At 36.3% G+C, this 26,845-nt stretch overlaps 3 protein-coding genes across 3 annotated transcripts in view; 2 read left to right on the forward strand and 1 right to left on the reverse strand.

Annotated features, from left to right (window-relative positions):
• Positions 1 to 26,845, forward strand: part of LOC106132250 (dynein axonemal heavy chain 2) — a 73,056-nt gene that overhangs the window by 6,486 nt on the left and 39,725 nt on the right. Inside the window, exons 12-42 of the mRNA XM_060948014.1 lie at positions 212 to 337; positions 7,273 to 7,371; positions 7,529 to 7,768; positions 7,878 to 7,992; positions 8,136 to 8,384; positions 8,510 to 8,706; positions 8,837 to 8,998; positions 9,154 to 9,271; positions 9,483 to 9,637; positions 9,766 to 9,941; positions 10,242 to 10,409; positions 10,505 to 10,672; positions 10,784 to 11,009; positions 11,081 to 11,200; positions 11,283 to 11,416; positions 11,492 to 11,762; positions 14,997 to 15,140; positions 16,186 to 16,284; positions 17,488 to 17,707; positions 18,395 to 18,557; positions 19,149 to 19,327; positions 19,772 to 19,964; positions 20,422 to 20,563; positions 20,947 to 21,084; positions 21,723 to 21,941; positions 22,286 to 22,387; positions 22,997 to 23,138; positions 23,516 to 23,652; positions 24,438 to 24,593; positions 25,427 to 25,629; positions 26,305 to 26,490. Of these exons, the coding sequence (XP_060803997.1) occupies positions 212 to 337; positions 7,273 to 7,371; positions 7,529 to 7,768; positions 7,878 to 7,992; positions 8,136 to 8,384; positions 8,510 to 8,706; positions 8,837 to 8,998; positions 9,154 to 9,271; positions 9,483 to 9,637; positions 9,766 to 9,941; positions 10,242 to 10,409; positions 10,505 to 10,672; positions 10,784 to 11,009; positions 11,081 to 11,200; positions 11,283 to 11,416; positions 11,492 to 11,762; positions 14,997 to 15,140; positions 16,186 to 16,284; positions 17,488 to 17,707; positions 18,395 to 18,557; positions 19,149 to 19,327; positions 19,772 to 19,964; positions 20,422 to 20,563; positions 20,947 to 21,084; positions 21,723 to 21,941; positions 22,286 to 22,387; positions 22,997 to 23,138; positions 23,516 to 23,652; positions 24,438 to 24,593; positions 25,427 to 25,629; positions 26,305 to 26,490 (5,147 nt within the window). The remainder of the gene's footprint in view (positions 1 to 211; positions 338 to 7,272; positions 7,372 to 7,528; positions 7,769 to 7,877; positions 7,993 to 8,135; positions 8,385 to 8,509; positions 8,707 to 8,836; positions 8,999 to 9,153; positions 9,272 to 9,482; positions 9,638 to 9,765; positions 9,942 to 10,241; positions 10,410 to 10,504; positions 10,673 to 10,783; positions 11,010 to 11,080; positions 11,201 to 11,282; positions 11,417 to 11,491; positions 11,763 to 14,996; positions 15,141 to 16,185; positions 16,285 to 17,487; positions 17,708 to 18,394; positions 18,558 to 19,148; positions 19,328 to 19,771; positions 19,965 to 20,421; positions 20,564 to 20,946; positions 21,085 to 21,722; positions 21,942 to 22,285; positions 22,388 to 22,996; positions 23,139 to 23,515; positions 23,653 to 24,437; positions 24,594 to 25,426; positions 25,630 to 26,304; positions 26,491 to 26,845) is intronic.
• LOC106132367 (DNA-dependent metalloprotease dvc-1) lies at positions 918 to 6,809 on the reverse strand. Its single transcript, XM_013331750.2, has 3 exons — positions 6,540 to 6,809; positions 3,971 to 4,205; positions 918 to 3,311 (listed from the first exon to the last, which is right to left on the reverse strand). The coding sequence occupies exons 1-3, from the start codon at positions 6,695 to 6,697 to the stop codon at positions 1,671 to 1,673; spliced, it is 2,034 nt and encodes a 677-aa protein (XP_013187204.1). The 5' UTR covers positions 6,698 to 6,809; the 3' UTR covers positions 918 to 1,670.
• On the forward strand, positions 12,471 to 14,094 carry LOC132902528 (uncharacterized). The gene is made up of 3 exons (XM_060948015.1): positions 12,471 to 12,690; positions 13,029 to 13,298; positions 13,860 to 14,094. Exons 1-3 carry the CDS (start codon positions 12,640 to 12,642, stop codon positions 14,052 to 14,054), a joined length of 516 nt encoding a protein of 171 aa, XP_060803998.1. The 5' UTR covers positions 12,471 to 12,639; the 3' UTR covers positions 14,055 to 14,094.

Raw genomic sequence — 26,845 nt, forward strand, 5'->3', positions numbered from 1 at the left:
CATATTACAGGTTGCTAGCCCGTCGCCATAAAGAAGAATCCTAAGTTTATAAACCTATCCCTTAATCGCCTTTTACGACATCCATGGGAAAGAAATTGAGTGGTCCTTTCTTATAATATTGGTGCCGGGAACCACACGGCACAATAACTAATTTTGTCATCCATGATAACTTTTGGTCTTCCTAATAAATAAAAAAAACCACTTTTTACAGGTGTTTCTGAAAAGCAAGAACATATTATTCGTTTACGAGAGCGTGCTGGCCGTAGTTAAAGGCTACAATAAGATCCTCGATTCGTTGTCTGACGAAGAAAGGCTGTTATTCAAACCACTCACTACGGTAAGTAGCACTTTGATTTTCTTACACAACTATGTAGTCCATTTATTAAGGAGGTTTCATTGTGATCGTAACAATCCATACAGATTATATGATACATACATATGTACATATGGTCACGTCCATATCCCTTGCGGGGTAGACAGAGCCAACAGTCTTGAAAAGACTGAATGGCCACGTTCAGCTATTTGGCTTAATGATTGAATTGAGATTCAAATAGTGACAGGTTGCTAGCCCAACGCCTAAAAAAGAATCCAAAGTTTGTAAGCCTATCCCTTAGTCGCCTTTTACGACATCCATGGGAAAGAGATGGATTGGTCCTATTCTTTTTTGTATTGGTGCCGGGAACCACACGGCACTTAAATATTAATGTTTTAATAATGTGGACACTAAATGGTAGATATACGACATGTTAGGCATTGAGTTATGTAACAGGTTATTATTGTTACTTTCAAGTTATATAGTTTAACAAAATTGATACAAAATTAGTACGCACCTTAATAAAAAAAAATACTTCATTGTAAAATTACATTTTATATTCTAGTATCACATTACAATCACTGAATGATTGTTGACTTAGTCACTAAATAGTTCAGTAAATAATTATCAATAAAACATTTAGCTGAATAACATTATTGAAGAGTTGTAAATTCGTATGACATAATTCGGTTATATCAAATGAAAATTTGTATTTATACTGATATTTATTTGTAAAAATGTACCAAAAATTTGTTCCGGGCGCTCGGAGCTCTGAAGCGAATAGATTTGACAAGTAAATTTAAAGAACCAACGTGCTTACAATATGTTACAGAAACCCTATCCGAAACAAAAGGGCATATAATTTAATGACCAGTTCAGGAAAATCAAAGAAAAATACAATACAAATAACAAAATTATCATTTAAAAAATCAGCAACAACATTCATTTATTTCACTAATAATTGTTAGCAATGACTCTGACAATTAGTAAATTACATCAGTGACAACACCGTCTCGTCAAATAAATAAACTAATTTAGATTTTTTTTTGTCCCATATTTATTTATTTATTTTTATTATCTGTTGATAAACCTATTTATTTATCTTGGTCTGCGCCAACGCAATTCTCCTGTTTGGTTTCCTTCCACCCAAAGGTTAACTGGAAGAGATTGCATTAGCGATAAATCCGCCTTTATACCATCTCTGTCTGTTTTGTGTTGTTTTGTATGTTTTACTCTTATGGTGTAATAAAGATTTTTATCTATCTATCTATCTTTAGTTTCCCAATAATTTTACCTTCGCGGATCGAAAAGGATTTAATTTACCTACATATTGTTTAATTAAGTCTACATATCATTGTTAGCTTAAACAAACATCTAAATGAGTATTCATGTCCTCAGTCTCAACCATTGCAAGGCAACATGGGCAGGGCGTTTTAGTTCCCGTCGCATTCATAGTCTGAGTCTCATCAAATATATCATCTTCGTCGTCATCAATGACTATAGTATTATTTGCGAAACTCGTCGATGCGCCCTCTTCAGGTATAGTACTATTATTATCGAAGAATGATAGGCATTCGTCTAAATGTTCAGCCATAGGTTTCTTGACTTCGTTGTCACAACAAGGACACTTTTGAACGCTAAACATGTCTTTACTAGTTCCAGGTTCTTGTTTTAGAGGCGGCATTACAATTTCTGTAGCTTTGTCCGCCAGAAATGACGGAAGGAAACCAACTTCGGTTGTAACCGGTTCTTCTGGTGTAACGAAATCGCCGGATTTTCTAATATGCTTATCGAATTGTATTTTCTTGACAATAGATTTTACTTTGTTTACATCAACTGGATCGAATGTGAAATTAACATCTTCTACTTTGGGTTCTTTTTTAATTTTGGTTATGTCACCGAATGCTATATTTGTCAAATCTATAGACATATTGGAACTAGAGAAAACATTAGCCTCTTGTTTAGGAATAAAGTTTTCAACTTTAGGCTTTAATGGAGGTAGTACGAAATTAGACGCTTTGATTTCATTTTCTAACTTAATTCGAGGCTGACTAGATACAGTAGGCTTGACATCTTCATTAACATTTTCTTTGCTTAACTTTTCAATGACATCCTTATTCAAACACTCATCCAAATGCCTATTTATTTCTTTATCATCTATTTTGGCATTACATACAGGACAATTGACTAAATTATTTTTAATTGGCATGGCAACAATCGTTTTATCACTATTATTTGTCTGTGTGATTTTAAAATCTGAACCATACAGATCTTTCAAAACTGAGGATGCTGCATTCTTGAAATAATCATCAATTTTCCTAATCTTACTTGCTGGAGAATCCAACTGCACAGGGATCGGTTTGGTTTTATTTGTTTTTGTTTCTTTATTACTCATAATTGTGCTATTACTTCTCGATAAACCTTTCTTATTACTATTTGTGTTATCATACTTCTTTGCCCACACACTTCTCACTGTTTCAGCAACAGCATCTACAGAACTAGATCTTTGTCTGTTACCGATCAAAGTGTGACCTTTGCCAGTGAAATGAGGTAAAGGTTTGTTATCTTTGTTAGAATCATAATTTATATCTTTTTGGGTTATCGGATTAATAACAACAGTTTTGCCACCGTTGGACTTTACCGCAGTGGGAATATTAGATGGGTTCTTTAAAAGTGGTGTCAGTGGGTTTCTATTATTTGTCACATCATTAATAGTCTTGATATTTTTATTTGCTGTATTACTATTATTGTTGTTGTTTAAATATTTTGTGATGTCTTCAATGGGATTCTTTTTTACAACAGCTTGTTTTTTATTTGTTTTCTTTTCGGGCTCTTTGATTTTAGCGAATGTGCCACCACAGTGTTTTTGATGGTAGTTCCACCAACTGTCCGAGGGGCCTGGTGCTCTGTTTTGTGAACGACGGACAATGCCGAAATATGGTTTCTTTTTTTGACATGGCCCATCACATCGCCACCAATGATTCAAATATAATTTTACCTGAACAACAGAGTAAATTATATTTATTTTATTGATATAAAACTTTTAAATAAGTAACAGTGTGGTGCATGGGACCAATATAAAAAAGAATAGGAGCACTCCATCTCCTTCCCATGGATGTCGTAAAAGGCGACTAAGGGATATGCTTATAAACTTAGGATTATACTTTAAGGTGATGGGCTAACAACCTTACACTAGTTGAATATCAATTCTATCAGCTGAACAAGACAGTTTCAGGTTTTGTGTCCCATCATGTCTTTTCTTTACTTTTTGAAAGTTGTAATGGATTGTGCAATGTATTATATGAACTCTTATTAAATTGTTATACCTAGGACTATTTAAATGATATAATTAATAAGTTTATATATAGTTACTTATTCATTCATATAATCATATCTATACTCTTGCGGGGTAGAGAGAGCCAACAGTCAAGACCGCATGACCGCACCGAATGGTCATGTTCAGCTGTATGGGTTAGTGATAAGATTGAAATTCAAATAGTGACAGGTTGCTATACCATCACCTACAAGAAGAATCCCAAGTTTATTAGACTTTACCTTAGTAACATTTTATGAAATCCATGGGAAAGTCATTGAGTGGATCTATTACTAAGTGGCGAAAAAGTTGCTAAAAATACACAAATTAAAAAACATTCTTACCTCATCGTGAAAATCATGATAAATGGATATATCCAGTCCGGCTGATCTGTTAATCCTGTGCATATGAGCCTGGAAGTTTGGTCCGTGGCCATCTCGTTCCCGGTCTCTACATGTTATGAAGAGATACGCGTGAATCATCTCATGGAGTAATGTCTCCACCAAGTCTTTTCGGGGCCGCAGTTTTAACAATGGCTCACTCAAGGCTATGTCACACAGGCCCCCTCTGCCTTCATAGCTGGAATTTGAATTTGTTTCGGAATTTATTATCTAATCTCTCAATACTATAAATATCCCTTTAATTCGCAGCGTTAGATATACATAACACACACATTTCGAAAATTCTACCTTCAAAACAATATCGATTCTACAGCGGTTTTTTCGATAAGTTAGTTAAAGACATCACTACCCACCCATAGCAAAATATAAAACGTTATTAAGTTGTAAATTTTGAAATTGAGGTACAAAATAGCGTCCCGACCACGAACTGCTCCCGCGCACATGGTAAGAAATATTATTTTTATTTAATTAAAAGCATGATTTTTCGTTATATTTTACATTAAATATGTTTTTATGTTTGCATTCTACAATTATTAGTACAAAATATTAGTAACAAAGTCATTTTGTGTTTTCTATAACATGTAAAAGTGGAATGTTAGCTACAATTAACATTGCGAAGCTAACGGTGATTGAGGCGAAGTTACGAATGTTAACAATAACTAACATTGCGAAATGATGAGCAATGTATTTAGGCTTTTTTATTTTAAATAACCATGGTGTTGGAGGGTGTTTGCATGAATGGTGGCTTGATTTTGTTCTAGAATAAGTTGCGCTTAGAGCGTGTGAAGAAGATTCTGGTCCTCATCTCTCTGGATAGCAGTATATCAGACGGTGACAAAGAGATAGTAAAAGACGAAACTGTTTATAGTTCTGCACTTCCCTCTCTAGATTCCTCTTTGGAACGTCTGAATATTATAGACGAGTCACATGATGATACGCTTTTGCCTGAAGACGTGATACCATCCACTCCGTCTACTTCCGAAGTTCTCGAATCACATAATTTACCACAAGATTTGCCTGCCATTCAATCAATATCATCTGTCTTGTCGGTTCCACCAACTCCTGAAGCTTCAAGTGTGCCCAAGATCACTCGTTCAAGAAAGAGACCTTTACCAACCTTGTTGATAAAAAAAAGACAGCATTCATTAAAAAAACCTTTGAATTTTGAATGGGAAGGCGGCAGATTTAAATAAACTGCAATTTTGGATGAAATAACTTTTATTAAATTTGGCTCTGAATCAAAGTCGCCATCTGAATACTATTTCGATTTCTTTAATGAAGATGTTATAAAAATAATTATAGAAAACACAAATTTATATGCCGTTCAAAAATTTCTAAAAAGTTTCAATTTCAATTTGAGTTTAAAGCGTTACGAACAGATACGTCAATTTTTACACTTTGTCGACAATACCCAACCAAATGATGATCGTTATTTCAAAGTTCGGCCGATTTTTGAAGTAATACGTCAAAACTGTCTTAAAATAGAAGAAGAACATTGGTACAGTGTTGATGAAATGATGGTGCCCTATAAAGGAACCAGAGCAAAAAAGCAAAGAAGTGGGGTTTTAAAATATTTGTCAGGGCAGAAGTATCTGGTAAGTAAAAAAAATCAAAAGCCGACGGGACCGAGGCCTTCTGATGCAATTCGCCGTGACCACGTGGGTCACATGCCTGACTTCATAGCAACTCCAGGCAAAAGCAAATTTTGTAAGAATGGTATGACAACTGTTATATGTTTTAAATGTTATTTGAGATTATGTTTTGAGAAAAAATGCAACTGTTTTAAAAATTTTCATGATCAATAATATTTTTAGGTTCATGACAGTTTTTAAAAGAGTTCCATTAAACCATTCTATATTTTTGAAGATATAATAATAATAAATGTTTAAAAAAAATCAATTGAAATTTTATTTTTATTTTCCTGTAGCTTTCGCATTGTTAAAAATACATAACGGTATTTTTGAACACTTAAATGCTGGCCACTTCGTAATGTTACGTATTTTAAACATCCATTTATTAAAAAAATAAATATAATTAAATTTTTTAAATATTTTTTAGATTTAGTATATTATATTACTAAATCAAATAATTAAAAAAATATAACAATTTTTAATACAATTCTTGTTGCGAACTAAAGGGATATAAAAGGCAAATATAAAGGCTAGGACTTTTTCTACATACATACATATGGTTACGTCTATATCCCTTGCGGGGTAGACAGAGTCAACAGTCTTGAAAAGACTGAATGGCCATGTTAAGCTATTTGGCTTAATGATAGAATTGAGATTCAAATAGTGTCAGGTTGCTAACCCATCGCCTAAAAAAGAATCCCAAGTTTGTAAGCCTTTCCCATAGTCGCCTTTTACGACATCCATGGGAAAGAGATGGAGTGGTCCTATTCTTTTTTGTATTGGTGCCGGGAACCACACGGTAAAAAAGCCATAGTGTAGGACCATAAAATAAGTTTACTAAAAATAATCGCCGGCGCCTTGCAATAAAGGATAAAAGGTACCTGCAAATCCCCGCACAAGAGTACATCCGTTTGCTCCATCGCACGACAGCTCTACTGGCTAACTTAGTCCAAAAAAACAACTTATCGAAGTGTAGAAATAAAGTGTGAATGTTAGGCGTAGGGTCAATTAACTCTAGCTCTGGGTCACCCAAATTCATTTTCCTTCTCTTGTTTATAAAATCTTATCATAAAATCATTGTGGGTATATAATTAATTGTATTTTTTCTAAATGTTTTAGTAAACCCGAAACAAAAGCTGTTTGTTGTTTGCGCCAAGTTAATTTGACTTGACTTGACATTGACAGATTTTGACATATATATTTAGGTAGGTACCTAGTTTATCATTGTTTCGTCCAAGTGTTGCTATAACTACAATTAGTAGTCAAATAGTAGAAATGACTATTGAATGAAGTATATTGATACTTAACCATAGAGCCAAATTTTCCACAATAAACAGCATGTTATTTTATGTATTATTACATTTATTTATTTTATTAAAACACAAAAAGATCTCGTTTATAACAATATTATATAAAACTGTTTATATAGTTTTACAGGTTCCTTATAATTACATTTATGTGATAGATAATTCTTAAGTAATATAATAATATACCTACTAGGTTTTATGGCTGAATTGTATAAATAATGTTTTTATTTATGCACACAGCTTCTGAAATTTGCTTAAAGATAATGCAAATATCCAAGCAAAATGTTTCTGCTAATTTATTTAACAGGCATGCGAGAAAAAAGTGCAACCTGGAATATTCAAGTTAACTTGGACCTCTACTATGTCTGATGCATACATTGCTGACTGCGTGGCTCAAATTGGAGAGGTAAATTTTAAAGGCTTTATAATTGTGAAAGGAATGACTATAGCAGGTTATAAAAATTAACACATTGTGTGTCTTTCACACTATTCTATTTCAATTTTCCAATTTCAAATTCCATTCTATACCAACTTCCAACTTTCATATTTTGTGTTGCTTTTAGCTGCAAGATTTTTTGACAACGTACAAGAATTGTAATGTTAATTTAGTTAAAATTATGGAAAAAATATGCGACACCCCGTTCATTGAGATTGATACATACAATGTATTTGTTATACAAAATTTACGCGAGGAAATACGAATAATGGAAAATTTGGCAGCAGATGAAATATTAGAAATGTACAAGGAAATTATTACATATCTGGTTATCGTTTACGAAGGATTTGAAGCTTATATAACACAGGTAATAAAACTAAATAAAAATAATGATATTATACCTACGGCTAATAAATAAATAAGTAATAAGTAATTATAAAATAATTTTATCTTTCAATTCTATTTTGATAAAATAGATGGCAGAATACTGGATCCGGTATGTCCGAAGATTTGATCGCCTCCTAGAAGACGCATTGCGATTAGCTATGAAATCAACAATGCAAAACATGTACAAATGCGTACATGGTGATGGTAAATAACAATAATTTTTAACTAAATTTACTAATTAACATATTTTGTTTATTATTCAAAAATTACGATCAAATTCAGAACCTCCAGCCTCCTCTAAATTTTTAAGCAGGTTAAAAATTTGTAAAAATGCCATTATTTTATAGGAACTATGGCACCATCTCCGTTGATTAAAATGGATTTGTACTTAACCGGTAAAGAAATTACACACAATCCTACCCGGTTTGAAATAGAAGACACATTTACTACAATTTTAGATGAAATAGTTCACATTATGAGTAAGGTGCCTAGATTATTTGAGAAATTTGCATTACCAGCTGGAGGATTAAAAAGGTTTCGGGAAGTCATACAAGTGGACCCTGATTGCAATATGTTACAATCACTAATTGATGCTGGTAAAGTCTAAGATTTAATGTATTATTTACATAATTATAAGTAGATACTTGTGTATAAACTATATTTTCTGTTACAAAGTTTATATTTCAATCTAATAATATAATAATTTAGAGAATAATTTCAGAAATCGAATATAATCTTTCATTAATCACTGAACATATTAGAATGTGGGACCCATATGCACATATTTGGAAAGTTGATAAGGATGAATTTATGATACAATATCGAGAAGAGAAACACCCAGCTTCTGATTTTGACGCTTTGATCATAGATTATAGTAATTTAGCGAACACGGTTCAAATCCAAGAAACTGTTAATCAAGTGAGTATTTTATAAAAGCAGGAGCTAAGGCTATTTTTATTGTAATTATCAGAACCATAGGTAAAATGAACATTGAAGTTCTAGAAAATATTTGTAAAACTAAGTTCATGTGACATTTTTATGATTTCAGATACACTTTATTACTCTTAACTCAAGTAATCTGAAAAAATCAATTATTGCTCATTGTTTAAAATGGCAAGTAAAGTTAGGTGAACTTCTCAGAGCCATAACTGAAGCAGATATAGATGTGGTTTATTCGTATATAGAAAAAAGCAGTGAAGACGCAATGAAAGTAAGAATAAGGATGTATTTAATCATTAAGTTAAAAGTTAACTTATACTATTATATTATTTTTTTATTTTTTTTTTAATAGTAATGGCTGAAAAAATCTTAAATAAAATTAATACATTTTGAATTAACTGATGACTTTTACTATCCTGTCAATAGATGCCAGCAGACTTGAAAGAACTTGCTTCTGCGATAGCAACGTATGAACGACTGGTTTCGGATGTCAGTAATTTTGAGAAAACCTTCCCTCCTATTTCAGATCAAATGATGACTTTAGGTAAGGTTCTCATTATTTTATACTTTTTTGAGTTGCACTTAAATTTATCAATCACCATAAATATGTTGTTTTCAAGAAGGAAATATAACCATTAAGAAGTTATTAAAGCCTTTACAGATTTATAGCGATTTATATAAATAATTTAATACAACAATCACTTATACCTTCATTTTCCTAATTATTACTTGTCAAAAATACAGTTTCTTTTCAGCCAAATTTGAAGTAGAATTAAGTTCCGATATGGTTACACGTCATGAGAATATTCCAGTCGCTTGGGCTGAATATTTAGCTTTATTAGAAGAAGCTAAAAAGGCATTGGAACTCAATAAAGACAAATTCAAAGCAGAACTTTTGGAACAAGCAGAGGTAAGGTCGAAGTGTCTACTTAGTCTTTGAATTCCTATATTGCCCTTCTGAAATTTCCCTTTATATTATTGACCACCCATATTCTTTCCTTAATACGATCCTTTTCCTGATCCCTACTCGTATTCAAGGAGTTCAAAGAAGCTGCAAAAGAATTTTGTGAAGATTTTTATACTACTGCTCCTGTTAGTTCTGATATCAGCGGAAAAGATGCTATGGCCCAGTTGAAAGCATTTAGAGAACAACTGAATGCACTTCGAGCTCAAGAGCAGCAAATACGAGATGGACTTGCAGTATTCAACTTGACGTAAATATTTTTTCACTACACATAAAATTTACAAATTGTACACCCAGAATCACCACAGAATTTTTAGTACTAAATGGGGACAAGAGTGGTAATCTCATTTTCTCTCAATGCTTAATCAATTAAAATTATCTCTTTTGCTTCCTGTCTCTTTACTAGATGAAATATTCTTCCTTCTATAAATACTACTGTATCCTTTATCAGAACTTAAGCTACATTATTTCCGAGTGTAATCACGACAGATGGTTACAAGGAGTAGACTGAAAGAAGAATATTCATTTATTTAAGCTCATTATTTTATAGAACTCCTGTGAATCTGGATCTGCAGAGGATGGAGAAGGAATTGGAGAAATTGGAGGAAGTATGGGGATTAGTTTACCAATGGGAGGAATCTTGGGAAAAATATAAAACTCAAACTTTCTGGGAAATGGAAACAGACGAAATGGAAGATAATGTAATGTTCTTATTCAGGTAAGTTATAGCCAAAAATGACATCGTTCTCTTTGTTATCTTTTATGTGTTAGGTATATGAATACCTAATGATGGTTTATTTCGTCTATTTGCAGAAACTTCAATCGTCTATCACGGCAGTTAAAAGACAAAGGTTGGGACATTATTGATACTACCAGAGTAAAGGTGGATGCATTTAGGAGAACATTGCCATTAATTGGGGACTTGAAAAATCCTTGTATGAGAGAACGCCATTGGGATAGAATCAAAACATTGATGAATGTGTAAGTTAGTTTAGTAATTAATTTAATAAAATTTTAAGCGATTTACTATGTCTCATTTATTTATTATCCTTTTTTTAATTCCTAGTGAGAATGATCTTAACATATTTTCAGAGAATTTGATCAAAATTCTGAAGACTTTAAATTAGAACTCATAATGCGTTTAAATTTCCAAGCATATGCTGAAGATATTTCTGAAATATCAAATGCAGCCACTATGGAATTGAATATAGAAAACGGTTTGAAAACTATTAGGGAAATTTGGAAGAATACTACTTATGAAATGCAACATCATAAAGGTGAAATGTATAGGTTAAAAAATGTTGAAGATGTTATGCAGGTTGGTTTTGTATAAAGTACTTATTCTTCTTACGAAATGTAGTGAATGGTACTAATTGATTATTTCTTTAGTTTCTTGAAGATCATCAAGTTCAGCTGTCTTCTATGAAATCCACAAAGTATGTTGAACCTTTTATAAAAGAAGTTGATTATTGGGAAAAAGCTTTAGGATATGTTGCAGAATGTATAGAGGTATAATTTAAGACAACAACTTATATGACACAGCTTGTATTTTTGAATAGTTACAAATATGGACAAAATTAATTTTTGACAGATATCCTTGCAAGTTCAACGGAGATACCTTTACTTAGAAAGCATATTTAGTGGTGAAGATATAAGGAAACAATTACCTAGTGAAGTTCAAATTTTTGATGCTTTAACAGCTGACTGGACAGAAATAACTAGCAAGTAGGTATATTCTATTTCTTGCTAGTTGGTCGATTAAACATAAAGATCTCGAGTGAATCTAGCTTTTTATTTCAGTATGTTTGCTGGATCAAATGCAATTGAAGCTTGTATATATAAACCAATACCTTATTTATACAACAAGCTAAATAAAATGGTAGACAATTTGGATGGGATTTTAAGGGCATTGGAAAAGTATTTGGAAACAAAACGAATGTTATTTCCAAGATTTTATTTTATATCCAATGACGATTTGCTGGAGATCCTAGGAAATTCAAAGAAGCCACAATTAATCCAAGTGCATTTAAAGAAATTATTTGATAACGTCAACAAGATACGAATTGATAAGGTACTTGAATAATTATTACATAAACAATGAACGTATTGAGAAAATGCTGAAAATTCAATAATTCTTGTTTATTCTACATACATACACACAGTCACGGCAACGTCCCTTGCTGAGTAGACAGAGCCAACAGACTTTGAAAGACTGAAAGGCCACATTCAGCTGTATGGCTTCATGAAGCAGCCCAAGTTTATGAGCCTATACTTTAGCCACCATTTACGACATCCATGAGAAAAAGAACCAACTTATATCTGTCTCATGGATGTCGTAAAGGGTGGCCAACAAAAAAATTGATAATTAGACTTCATGTCTTTTGATCTTCATGTGATTGATCGGTAACACGCTGCACTGCGCCGTTTATTTACACATGTTCAATCTAATCTGTCTGAGTCGGTCAGAACTAGATCGGATGAAGTCGGTGGCACGATGCACGGATCCTTACAAAATCAATAATTAAATTATTAAAAACCTGACTCACTCAATCTATGATCAAAGGCATACCCCGGGATCCTCTCCAGAGAGGTGATGATGGAACCGTGACTAAAGCCAGGACGGAGAAGGACAAAAAGAGAAATTTCTTATTGGTGCTGCTGCAGATTAATACATGCACATTTTTTGATACATTTACAGTAGTGGTAGTTTTTTTAATTTTTATACTAACAATACACATTCTTTGACATTATATATATTTATGATAGGTACACATTTTGTTTGAATTTTTGATGTGAAGTCAATGTCAACAAGCAACAAACAACCGCGGAATTTATTTTTAAATAGCCACGCGTTGTCTGCGTATGTTTGTGAATTTATCTATTATTCATTAATCATTATAATTATTAGTGTTTACTGAATTATTTGTTACAATCAAAACCTTGTCAGAATGGACGAAGAAGAGCTTTCTAATTGTCAATTTGTCCCGTTTAGTACCATGGTAAGTTTCTAATTTTAATACATAAAAATATTAATTAAATATTTATTCCATTGTCTCTTCAGTTTAAATTTATAAAAATTAAATTGTAAACATTACCTACAAAAGTTTCGATGGTTTTAGTAAGTTTCTCATGTACCTATGTAATCAAACTCCTCCCGTTTTTGAAATTTACCAACCTATGTAGGTACCTATATTGGAATTAGTTTATCATTCATAACCTAAACGTTGATGTATGAAATAATTTCGTCAAAAATTTTTGACTTTATAAGTACCTACCTAGTTTAGAGCTCATTTTACAATTGAAAGCAATTTATTGATTAAGTAATTTCTCTTTACAGGAAAAAGTAATGAAAATCCTGGAAACAGAACAAAATATCGACTACCCACTCTGTAAAAGGAATTTATATAAACTTCAGTCGGACAAAATAAACCCACAAAGGGGGAAAGATAAATCGGCTGTGAAGGAAATATACCAGTTGGCGTTGGCACGAGCTGTGTATTCTCATGACTGGGACAAAGTGGTGTATTTGCTGAAGAAATCTCCCATCACGCATCATTACTCACCAGCGAAGAGGAAAATACAGGATAAATTGAATGTTTACATCAGGGTGAGCAGTTCTTGATATCACTTTTTGTTTCTAAAATACACGACAGCCGTCTACGCTAATATGGTTTTGTCTTGTGGAAACTGGCAAGACAATATGGGGAACAGATGTCTGGCTATACCACCTTCGGCAGGCCCAGGTTGAGATCATGGCTGAATGATGACATGCGAACCAATGGATTCAAATCTGAGTATGCGGAAAACTAGAACAAGTGGACAGAGAAAGGTGGACTCTGGGCCCCTAAACACGTCTGTGGAGGGTGCAATCAGGGGCATGCCGATATAAGAGAGAGAGAGAGAAAGAATGACTTGTGAGAGAAGTAATGTACTTTTGGTACTGTCTTAAAATATTATATATCATATCATAGATTTACTTTATGATGAGTCCACTATTCTATCTCTATTCTATCAACAACATTATTGATAAGTGGAATTCTATATTTTTTATGATTCCATACATATAATGAAATTGTTACCAACGAATTGCAAAAAAAAATGATATCAGGGAACTATTATATAAGACCAAAATCAAATGTGATGATAATAATTTTTCTTTTAATTTCAGGCCCTAATGTTAGTATTTATGTACCATCCAGAGGCGAGATCGAAGCAGCTTTTACCCGAGTACCTCCACATGGTGTCTACGTGCCGCACTGAACAAGAGAAGCGAGCTCTGATGAGAGCCATCCTGACGTTGCCGGAGAAGTTCAAGTTTATGCTAATTCCATCTGCAAGGAGGATAAACGTTGATGATGATTAAGTTAATGTTATTACAGACAACAATAAATCGTCCAAATTAACATTTTTTTTTTTTTTTTTTTTTTTTTTTTTTTTTTTTTTTTTTTTTTGACAAATTACACTGATTGAGTTAGCCTCGAAGTAAGTTCTAAACTTGTGTTACGAGATACTAACTCAACGATACTATATTTTATAATAAATACTTATATAGATAAACATCCAAGACCCAAGACAATCAGAAAAAGTTCTTTTCTCATCATGCCCTGACCGGGATTCGAACCCGGGACCTCCGGTGTCACAGACAAGCGTAGTACCGCTGAGCCACAGAGGCCGTCATGATAATATAATACAATTATGTGTATCACTTTAGCAGATTACTGTACATAAAATAGTGTTTTATGTATATAAAATAGTATTTTATTTATATAAAAAATAGTATTTTATGTATAATGAATATAATAAAACAAATTTAATGTCTTTGTAATCTGTAATTAAATTTGTATTACACTAGCTGTTGCCCGCGGTTTCCCAGACGGACATTGTTGTTCCACATTCCTACATGAACAGTTTTTTTTCCTACTACATGATATTATAATACAATTATGAATATCACTTTTGCAGATGACTGAACATAATTTATGTATAAATATTAGTTATTACTTTAAGTATTTTTTGTTTATAAGTTAAATTATGAATAAACTAAAACAAATTGAATGTATTTTTGAAATCTATAATTAAATTTACATAAAACAAATGTAAAATAACCTGAAAAATAATTAATGGGACAAGCACTTCTATCAAGTGGGAACCAAACCTATCACATTCCGTACCAACAAATTCGCAATGATCAGACCGGAGTCATTTTGTGACCTGACATCCTCGCTCATGGTCATAGGCATACCCGTCTCAGCAAGGAAGCAACCGGTACAAATGGCAAGACGTTAACAGTATGTACTTTGTCCAGAACGCCCTTGGTCTCCCAATAGCCAAAGCCATGATGTCTGAAGATGGGGAATGCATTGAGTGGAAGTACAACCTGGTTTTGGACGGACCAGCCGAAGTGTGGCTGCTGGGCCTGGAGCATACTATGAGGGTTGTACTAAGGGAGGTAAATTGTAGTTAGTTTGTCAACATTTTATTGTAGACACTTTTATTTATATATCTTTAGAAGACCTTAGGTGCTTTTGATTATTCTTTGTTTTTTGATAATCTTTAACCTTTGGATTAGGTTTTCTTCCTCAAAACCATTACATTTTCTAAATACATACATACAAACATATAGTCACGTCTATATCCCTTACGGGGTAGACAGAGCCAATAGTCCCGAAAAGACTGAATGGCCACGTTCAGCTGCTCGGCTTAATGATGGAATTGAGATCCAAATAGTGACAGGTTGCTAGCCCATCGCCTAAAAAAAGAATCACAAGTATGTAAGCATATCCCTTAGTCGTCTTTTACGACATCCATGGGAAAGAAATGGAGTGGTCCTATTCTTTTTTGTATTGGTGCCGGGAACCACACGGCACTAAATACTTTTTACAATCCTAATGTCCTGGAGTATGGTATATCTTTTGTTTTTCTTTTATAAATTATTCCTTACGAACCCAGTCTAGTCTACGTTATAGAGTATTTTCTTAAAAGTTAATTTTAGTGTTCTTTAGATGAGGTATAATTTTTCTTTTACTTTATTACTTTCCCAAAAGTGCTTTAAAGTCTGCGCTTTCGCACAGTAGAATAGCGCCTCATCTCTTATAGACCGTGTACAATGTAATATACATCCTGTGAGAAGCGATTCAAGGAGAGAAGCATTAATAACTTCCCAAGTCTATGTTCCTATTTAGACTCTGAGGGGTGGTACGCGCGCCGCTGTTTTTATCGCGCGATAAACTAGCTGTTTCGCTTTTGATTTCGACACGAATCGGGCCAGCGATAGGTTATCGCGCGATAAAAACGGCGTCGCCTTTACCACACTAGCCCTCTGATCAGGTTGGGTGATGGTAAAAAGCCATTTCATAGAACAACTGACAGCTGAAACTGCTGAGAATGCATTGTAATGTGATAAGATAGTTTGAAGAACCTGTGTAAACAAAAAATGTGAAACACCGTAGCGAAGACACAGGTTACTTGAAATAACGGATTCCTTTTCTACATAGCAACTTATATTGACGCGGGCCGCTTTACGCAAGTGCAAGTACCAACGGGAACAATGGATCAACGATTGGCCTGGACAACTGGGCATTACCTGCAGTAAGGTATACCTTGGATCACATGAAATACCTAAAAGTATCAATATCAAAATGAATGTGCCGTGTGGTTCCCGGCAGTGCCGTGTGGTTCCCGGCACCAATAGAAAAAGAATAGGACTACTTCATCTCGCTCCCATGGATGTCGTAAAAGGCGACTGAGGGGTAGGCTTACAAGCTTGGGATTCTTTTTTAGACGATGGGCTAGCAACCTGTCACTATTTGAATCTCTATTCTATCTTAAAGCCAAATAGCTGAACGTGGCCTGTCAGTCTTTGCAAGACTGTTGGCTCTGTCTACACCGCAAGGGATATAGACGTGATTATATGTATGTATGTATCAAAATGAATCTTCCATGCGGGGTCACAGTCAGGCGGATCCCGCGCACGTCTCCAGGCGGAATGTATCATAAGGAACTAAATTTTAGTGAGGTTAACGCGCAACAAGTAAAAAGTTGACATTTGTGTAGGTAGTTAATATTTTAGGAGTGCAGGAGAGTTTAAACGATTCCCCAATATTCCGAAAGGAATAATTGAAAAAAAAAAACATGAAATCTTTCGAGAAAGGTAGATAGTGTAGTGCTCTTGCGCTTTTCTCACGGACAAACTCTAATTACAATTTCAATTAGGTGCTTAGTATTAGTAACCCAGGCCTAGAATCATTTTGGTTGATGAGAGAGAGCTTAGTATCTGCAGTCTAATGAATTGAGGGATCTTATTAAAAAAACAAGTATCAGATGTCCCATGGTTGGCGGCCTCTGTGGCGCAGCGGCAGTGCGCTTGTCTGTGACACCGGCGGTCCCGGGTTCGAATCCCATCCAGGACAAGATGAGAAATGAACTTTCTCTTCTCTCTTTTGGGTAGGTACTGGATGTTTATCTATATAAAAAAATAATATAAAATGAAGTTAGTATCTCGTAACACAAGTTTCGAACTTACTTCGTGGCTAACTCAATCTGTGTAATTTGTCCCGTATACATTTATTTTATTATTTATTTATTTGTGAGACCTAATATGCTCATTTGTTTCAAGAGAGTTATGAATGTGGATGAAGCGAAGGAAATATGCAGACATCGTGGCAAGTGGATAGAGGTAGTCTCTGCCTACCCCTCCGGCAAAGAGGCGTGATTTTATATATGTATGTATGTATGTTTCAAGATGAAACTAGTTCATTTAGATGAAACCGAGGTAGGAAAAATAACCTACTCAACAGATCCAATGGACTTCGGACTGCACACGAACTCTCTGCCGATGCGAGCTGATGAAGGAGAAGAAACCAATGAAGAAGCTGCGCAAGAAGCAGAACCAGATCCTGACGACGTTGCAGATGATGTCTCGAAAGGAGATCTCGAAGATTCTGCGGGCGAAGGTCAACGCTCTCTGCGTTATAGAAATACATTCGAGGGATATGGTTGATAAGATGTATAAAATGGGTGAGTTTTGATACTTTGTCGAAAAGAGCGCTATTGTGGCTGATTGAATTACTACAACCATTTAATTACAAGTCTGATTCACAGGCCGAAGTTACTGTCCATCCAGGAGACAGCAACTGTACACTCTGCTGCCTGTACTGTCCTTTATTTTGCTGCCTATACTGTCCTTTATTTTGCTGCCTATACTGTCCTTTATTTTGCTGCCTATACTGTACTGTCATTTTCCCGACATGCTCTGACCACTGGGCTTGAATTTATTGACAGCAGCACAAAGTTACTGTGTCACAACACAAGGCTTGTGTTTGGAACCCATTACGGTTTTACGAGACAAGCAAAATGGCTGTGATCATTATAAATAAAATCTTACTGACAGACTTTTGTTGTGTGCCATATTAGGTATATTTTACATACATACATACATACATATAATCACGTCTATATCCCTTGCGGGGTAGACAGAGCCAACAGTCCTGAGCGGACTGATAGGCCACGTTCAGCTATTTGGCTTTAAGATAGAATTGAGATTCGAATAGTGACAAGTTGCTAGCCTATCACCTAAAAAAAAGAATCTCAAGTTTGTAAGCTTATCCCTTAGTCGCCTTTTACGACATCCATGGGAAAGAGATGGAGTGGTCCTATTCTTTTTTGTATTGGTGCCGGGTACCACAATACCAAATAATCCCTCAGGTTGTATGACGGTGACAGCATTCGAGTGGTTCTCCCAGCTGAAGTTTTACTGGGACAGGGAGCGCGAAGACTGCTACATCAGGCAGACCAACACCAACTCTATTTACACGTACGAGTACATCGGCAACTCTGGACGGCTGGTCATCACCCCGCTTACTGACAGGTGAGGTTCCTGTGCGGAAAGAGGTTACTAGCAGGATCGTGGAGGTCAGAGACGTGGTGAGATCATGTGTGTTATTTTGTGTAGCTTCGTTTTACTTACTAGCTCTTGAATTTTAGCCCTTGGCCAACCCTTTAAAGTTTGCAACCAGGATCTGGGAGGTCTGACGGGAGTTGCTTCATGTTGCCGACTTGTCAACTCTTGGATCATGGTCCACACACACACACACACACGCACACGCACACGCACACAGACACACACACACATACACACACACACACACACACACGCACACCCACACGCACACGGACACACACACGGACACACACACACACACATACACACACACACACACACACACACACACACACACACACACACACACACACACACACACACACACACACACACACACACACACACACACACACACACACACACACACACTTCAGTAAGTAGTAGTAAATTTCTCTGCTCAAATTAGCATTTGATCCAATCATCTTGTTTTGACAGTCGTGGTTGGTTCAATTTGCGAGAGGTCCAATATAATGTCTTGCGGACAAAGACCACTTAAAATATTTTCATCATCACTAGGTGTTACATAACCCTCACAACGGCTCTGCACCTCTTTCGCGGCGGCAGCCCCCAAGGCCCGGCCGGGACGGGCAAGACAGAGACTACTAAGGATTTGGGCAGGGCTTTGGCCAGATGGGTCGTCGTTACAAACTGCTCTGATGGCCTTGATTACAAGTCTATGGCTAAATGTTTTGCAGGTATACACTTTAACGATTTAACCAATAGAGTACCCGAAACCGCCGAGCTTGCATGAAGAGAGTTATGAATGTGGATGAAGCGAAGGAAGTATGCAGAGATCGTGGCAAGTGGAAAGAGGTAGTCTCTGCCTACCCCTGCGGGAAAGAGGCGTGATTTTATGTATGTATGTAAGACGCGTTGTCATTTGAGAATACGATAATAATTAAAAAAATAGCCTTAGTTATATATGAGAGAAATAAAATACAGACAAATTTAATAAAGTTCCAAAATATATTTTTTTACGCAGATCTAAATTTTTTCTTTGTACTATTTGATCGATAAGACATTTTATATGAGGGCTTCCTCAAGGCCTTTTGTAGACAAGGAAGAAGGCCCTTTGACAGTTCAAAATTTAGTTGTTCGAAGAAATCTATTTTGTATATTTATAATTTTAATCTAAACAGGTATAGCCCAAAGCGGTTGCTGGGGTTGTTTCGACGAGTTCAACCGTATAAACATAGAGGTTTTGTCTGTGGTCGCTCAGCAGATCCTAGCCGTTTTACTGGCGTTATCTCAGCTACAGAAGAAGTTCGTATTTGAAGGCTGCGAGATAAAGCTGGACGCTAATTGTGGCATATTTATCACTATGAATCCAGGGTATGACAATATGATGTTATCTAGTGAATTTTAGTGGGAGTTTTTTACAAAAAGCACATTAAATTTATAAAAGTAGAGAGCTAAGTGCAAATCTAATTTGGGTTCCTTTAAGGAATAATTACTGATCATGGACATAAATATACTTATTTGACTATTTACTTATTTCATGTAACCTGTTGGTGTACCTAAATAAATAAATAAATAAATAAATATTTACCCTATTGTTTCTCACACTTGATTTTGTCTGGAAGATGATTTGTATTTTTTCGCTTAAGATTGCTTTTCATAACAAGCGAGAAAACAATAACTAAGTTACCGGAAAGGTGTAAACAATACCCATATCGACGAGAAACCATACTTATAAACGAGAAACAGTGAGAAACTATTACTTACAATAAAATTAAAGATCGAAAGGTATGATTTACCCAGATCGCGAACCTTTTTAATGCTATTACAGTTATGCCGGCCGTACAGAATTACCTGACAACCTTAAGTCTATGTTCCGGCCGATTGCCATGTGCGTTCCAGATTGCCTCATTATTGCCGAGAATACTTTGTTCTCTGATGGATTTACGGCGTACAAGGTCAATGCTAAAAAGGTAAATCATACATACATACATAAAATCACGCCTCTTTCCCGGATGCATACTTCCTTCGCTTCATCCACATTCTTAACTCTCTTCATGCAAGCTCGGCGGTTTCAGGTACTTTTGACCTGACCCTTTACCAGGACGTCCTTAATTTGATCAAGATATGTTCCTCCGACCTTACCCTCAACAATCTCCTTGTATATCAGCTTAGTCAACTGCTTTCGACGACGACTGCTATGCTAGCGACCGAACCATTTCAACATTATGACATCGTTTTGTTATAATGTCACAGAATACATTGATTCATTCCATATAGTGATACTTTTATAAATAAGGTTGGTATTAACAGGTCAGCTGGTAATCGTGGTGTTGAAAAAAAAGTATTTTTTCAGGTATTCACTTTGTACCAACTGGCGATGCAACAGTTATCAAAACAGGATCACTACGACTTCGGTCTGAGGTCTATGGTCGCATTGCTACGTTATGCTGGAGTCAAGAGAAGGGCATACCCTCATCTGCCTGAACAAGAGGTATGTATATATAAGAAAAAAAAAATGAAACAGCGGAGTCCAAATATGATTATAATATAGGAGTCAGTTTCTCGGTATTTTTTCATTAGATCATTACTGTTCTTTTTGTAATAGTCCTCATAAAATTCGAATAAAGGTATAAGCATTTTCGCCTACTGCAAGAATTTCGGTCCAAACTTTGTAACCAAGGTCACGCAATGCGCATTTTTTGTTGCGCAACGTCACCCTTCCACATGAGAATTCGACATTTTATTTTAGATATTGGCAGCCTCATTAGAACAACCCCTTCTCCCATATGTGGTGGTGGCGAGAAGCTGCTGATACTCCACTCCGTATTGTCTTGGCAATTAGTTACTTGGCGCGTAATGTTTATTTAAATTTTCTTTTAATAAACATGCTCCCGGCGTTTCTTTAGCATAGGATCACTCAATCTCCCATGGATGTCGTTAAAGGCAACTAAGGGCTAGGCTTATAGACTTGGGATTCTTCTTTAGGTGACGGGCTAGCAACCTGTCACTATTTAAATATCAGTTCCATCTTTAAGCCATACAGCTTAACGTCTCCTATCAGTCTTTTAAGACAGTTGACTCTACCCCTTAAGGGATAAAAACGTGAGTATATATGTAATTTCCTTTTAGATGGTAATTCTAGCCATGCGAGACATGAACGTAGCCCGGTTGACGGCCAAAGATGTCCCTCTTTTCGACGGGATTATGCAAGACATCTTCCCTGAAGCGGAGGTCCCCACCCTGGATTATGAGATGCTGGAGAGCGCCATATCTGCTGAGATGAGGCTGGTTGGGTTGCAACCTGTCAAGGCCGCGTTACATAAGGTCATACAGACCTTTGAGACTAAGGTGAATGAAAAGTGGTTAAAATAGTTTGTATGTTGTGTATTGTCTTAAATTTTGAAGTAGATTAATGAGTCTTGGGTTTCCTGCACAGATACTTGACCCTCTTATGATTGGGGTTTGTATAAACAGGGGTTCATGGTCATTTACAACTTTTGGTGAGTTATGGAAGTCATCGTACAGAAATCTCCAATTTGATATAACTCAAACTGTTACAATGATGTCAAATATACCAAACAAACATAACACTACATAACTTTCTGTACTGCCAAGTTCTACCTTATCATATGTATAAGTTAATTACTTTTTTAAATTCGGAGACTCATTATTTTTTTCTGTGATTTCTTTAGAATTCCCGACATTCTAGCATCCTTTTGGGAGATACGAACACTGCCAAATCTGTATCTTGGAAGATGCTCGCGGCCACTCTGAGCCGATTGGCTCGTGAAAAGGTAAGTGATGAGGCGTGATGTGTAATGAAAAATCTTTTCCATTAATGTCTTCTTAATAAAATCGTTGCGAAGCTTTTATGTTTCGTAGTATATAAGAGTAAATTTTAGTTATGCATGAAAAAAATACTTTAAATGCGTATTAAGACAGCTACGATTATCAGAACCTGCTCAACTATATAGCTGTACCAAGGAACTTATAAAACCGCTCAACAACTTTAATTCTAATAGCATTGTCCACGTTGATGGATGCTTAATCTATGACCTTATAAATCACCTATCTTCTGATACGCGATAACTAGTAAGCCTTACATATATATTTATTTCGCAATGAACAGGTTCCTTTAAGTTCTAAGCAGATATACAAGGAGATTGTGGAGGGAAAGGTTGGAGTGGAAAGACCTAGACGAACGTTTCTTGATCAAATTAAGGACGTTCTGGTAAAGGGTCAGGTCAAAAGTACCCGGAACCGCCGAGCTTGCATGAAGAGAGTTATGAATGTGGATGAAGCGAAGGAAGTATGCAGAGATCGTGGCAAGTGGAAAGAGGTAGTCTCTGCCTACTCCTCCGGGAAAGAGGCGTGATTTTATGTATGTATGTATGTATGAACAGGTTCCCGGTTTCCTCAACGTCCAAGTGCACCCAATGAATCCTAAGGCTTTGACACTGGGAGAGCTGTATGGGGAGTATAATCTGGCCACCGGAGAGTGGAAGGACGGAGTACTGTCTTCCATCATGAGGACTACTTGCCAAGGTTACTGTTTTATCGACGTACACCCCATACAATTTTAGAGGATAGGCCACTGACAAGAGTTGCTTTCGAATAGCTGGTAATTTAGGGAGTATCTATGGTGTTGCTGTAATTTAAGTCTAAATGAAGGATTTTTTACAATATTTTTTTAGATGGATAGATAATTTTTTTTATTGCACCATAAGAGTGAAACGTACAAAACAGACAGACATGAAAAAAGGGGGTCTTATCGCTAATGCAATCCCATCCAGTCTACCTTTGGGTTTAACTTGTGGTCCTATATCTTCGCCCGACCTGACTTGAGAATTTCTATTTCGGCTTCGATTCTTTACTATTTTTTTTATAAATGTGATGGATTTCGACGAGAAATTGTCTCATAGATGAGTCGCCTGATCAGAAGTGGATAATATTCGACGGGCCGGTCGACGCGATTTGGATTGAAAACCTCAATTCTGTGATGGATGACAACAAACTCCTTACTTTGGTGAACAGCGAGAGGATTTCCATGCCCTCACAGGTGGGTATAAAACTTTATCTGAATGTCTTGCAATCTCCTACCTACTTTACAGGTAAAAATATAGTCTTACTTTACATACAGTATTACTATTCTCATTATTTCTCGTATAGTTGGAATGACAAATCTTAATCATCCTCGTTAAGAACAAATGTAATTACTTATTTAATTTATCCAACTCTCAATTAATAATAAGCCAAGCTTAACGTGGCCTTTCAGTATTTTGATGATGGTTGGCTCTGTCTAACCCGCAAGGTATAGACATGATTATATGTTATGTTATGTGATATAATTTATCTTTAAATTTTTGTATTGTGTATGTGTAGATCGACAGATGAAAAAAATTTAAGATGGCTGGCATCTGTGTATCTATAAATCTTAACAAATTATATTTCGAGTCTCATAAATACGTACATACATATAATCACGGCTCTTTCCCAGAGGGGACTAGGCAGAGACATCTTGTCACTTGCTATGATCCCTGCTTACTTCATTGACTTCATTCATATTTATTGCTTATGCAATCTTGCCGGTTTAAGGTACTCTTGACCTGACCATTTGACACGTCTTTTCAAATGGTCAGGTCAAGAATATCCTGTCATATGCGGGTATTATAGCTTTTATATAGTGTCTTCTACACATGCGCTTTGGAAGCGGTAGTAGTTATAATTGGATTTAAGTGATGTGACGTCAATAAGTGATACCTTGTATCCAATTTTGAAAATAAATCTATTCTATTCCATTCTTTGGTATTGTGGTGTTTTCATACTGCTCTTCGGTTATTTCAGGTATCCCTTCTCATAGAAACCCTGGACTTGGCTGTGGCCTCCCCGGCTACGGTTTCTCGTAACGGTATGGTCTACAACGACTACCGGGACTGGGGTTGGTGGCCTTTCGTCAACTCCTGGCTGGATACCGTTGATGACCCGGAGTATCGAGAGATGGTGAGTTTTTTCTTTCATAAACCAGAGATTGGTTATAAGTGTACTGTACATACATAAAATCACGCCTCTTTCTTGGAGGAAAGGGGGAGACTAAATCTATCCACTTGCCACGATCTCTGCATACTTCCTTCGCTTCATCCACATTCATAACTCTCTTCATGCAAGCTCGGCGTGTTTGCACATAAACCAAGTTATGATGCTAGCCGATTGTAAGAGAAAATATCTTGAGAAAACTTGTATACTCTGGCATCCGTATGTGTATTTCTCTATCAATTCCGTCATGAAGTCAGCTGGACGTGGTCGTTTCGAGACTGTTGGCTGTGTCTACCCCACAAGGGATGTAGATGTGACTCTATGTATATACTCCTCTTTTCTCCTTATATCTTTTGTAGGAATAACTAACTTTGTTATTATACTTCCTACAATATGTATGTATGAGTGAAAACCGGACTTTATCAATCCAGGATCATGGACACAGGCGAATCCCGAGTTCCTCTTTAAACGGGAGGGGACACCATCAGGACTTACAAACATACGATAAATCATGCCTTTTCACTTTACCAAAACTTTACGGACCATAAATGCATAATGATATGTAGTTAATTGCCTTTAGCTGGACAGGCAAGCTTAAAGCGAACTTTTCAAATTATATTTCCTTATTCATTATTATAGGGACATTTCGAACATCACTTAATAATTGTCATATCTTTTGGTTTCGCAACATTGGTTGACGTCAAATGAATTACTCAAAACATTGTTTACTGCCGCGTCCAAAGCGTCAGAGAGAAAGTAAAGCTACAGCGTAAACTTGATCATAATCCTCACCCGGGCAGCTGCGCCGCCACTTCCAAAACATCCTGACTCCGGTGCTGGAGCTGAAGCGTCTCCACCTGACCGAGGGCGCCTCGGTGCGCGGCCAGGAGCTGACGGGCGTGCGCGCCATGTGCCGGCTGCTGGCGCAGTGGCCCGCGCCCGCGCCGCCCGCGCCCGACGAGGAGGACAACGAGAACTTCTCCAAGATGCGGTTCCTGTTCGCGTGGGTGACACGTCTATATCCCTTGCGGGGTAGACAGAGCCAACAGTGTTGAAAAGACTGAATGGCCACGTTCAGCTATTTGGCTTAATGATAGAATTGAGATTCAAATATTGACAGGTTGCTGGCCCATCGCCTAAAAAGGAATCCCACGTTTGTAAGCCCTAGTCGCCTTTTACGACATCCATGGGAAAGAGATGGAGTGGTGCTATTCTTTTTTGTATTGGTGCCGGGAACCACACGGCTCACTCACCACCACACTCCTGACGAATGTGTTTCTGCCTTTAGCTAGCTACGTCGTGCCTTCTAAAGCACGACGAAGTCATCGTGCAGTAAGCTTAATTATCAAAGTAAGCTACAGCAGAAGTAGCTTCATGGCGAGCACGAGGAGCACAATGACAACTTGGTCAGGTCAGGTCAAGGTCAAGGTCAGGTTCCTGTTTCCGTCAGTGATTTTTCAATCTAAGTGAATAGTCTCTTTTTTCAGTAAGCTTTATCGTGTCTCTTAAAGCCTTTAGGAGTAGAAATTTGAAGCCAGATTCCCGGGCTCTAGGTGAAGTAACTTTTTTGTTGACCAAGACGTCTTCCAAATTCAACCTCCCCCTTCATAGTTCTGATGCCATTACTAAATTGTCTTTGAAGAAGGAGTGTTTATTATTCTGATATATCTTTTTACAGTATGATCTGGTCAATCTGCGCGACTCTAGAAGACGAGCCGCGTCGCAAGCTGGACAACTGGGTTCGGGAGCACGAGGGCATATTCCCGCTTAAAGACACCGTCTACGATTACTATGTGGACGAGAGGCTCAGACAGTTCAAACCGTGGGAGGATAAGCTGCCTGATAATTGGCGGTTTAACCCTAAGTTAGTGTAATTTTGTATAATCGTCATTATCATCTCACATATATGCATACATATAATCATGTCTATATCACTTGCGGGGTAGATAGATGCGAACAGTTTTGAATAGACTGATAGGCCACGTTCAGCTAGCCCATATCCCACGTTTGTAAGCCTTAGTCGCCTTTTACGACATCCATGCGAAAGAGATGGAGTGGTGCTATTCTTTTTGTATTGGTGGTGGTATCTCAAGTGAAACATATCGCTTTAGGTATCTTAATTCTTTTCGTGTTATGCTTGATGATTCTTCTTCCTCCTGGCTTTAGGTACTGGTTGCATATAGGTTTACTATCCAAAGTAGACGAGACAAAAATAAGTC

Source organism: Amyelois transitella, chromosome 14 (assembly GCF_032362555.1).
Source record: "Amyelois transitella isolate CPQ chromosome 14, ilAmyTran1.1, whole genome shotgun sequence".
Lineage (NCBI taxonomy): Eukaryota > Metazoa > Arthropoda > Insecta > Lepidoptera > Pyralidae > Amyelois > Amyelois transitella.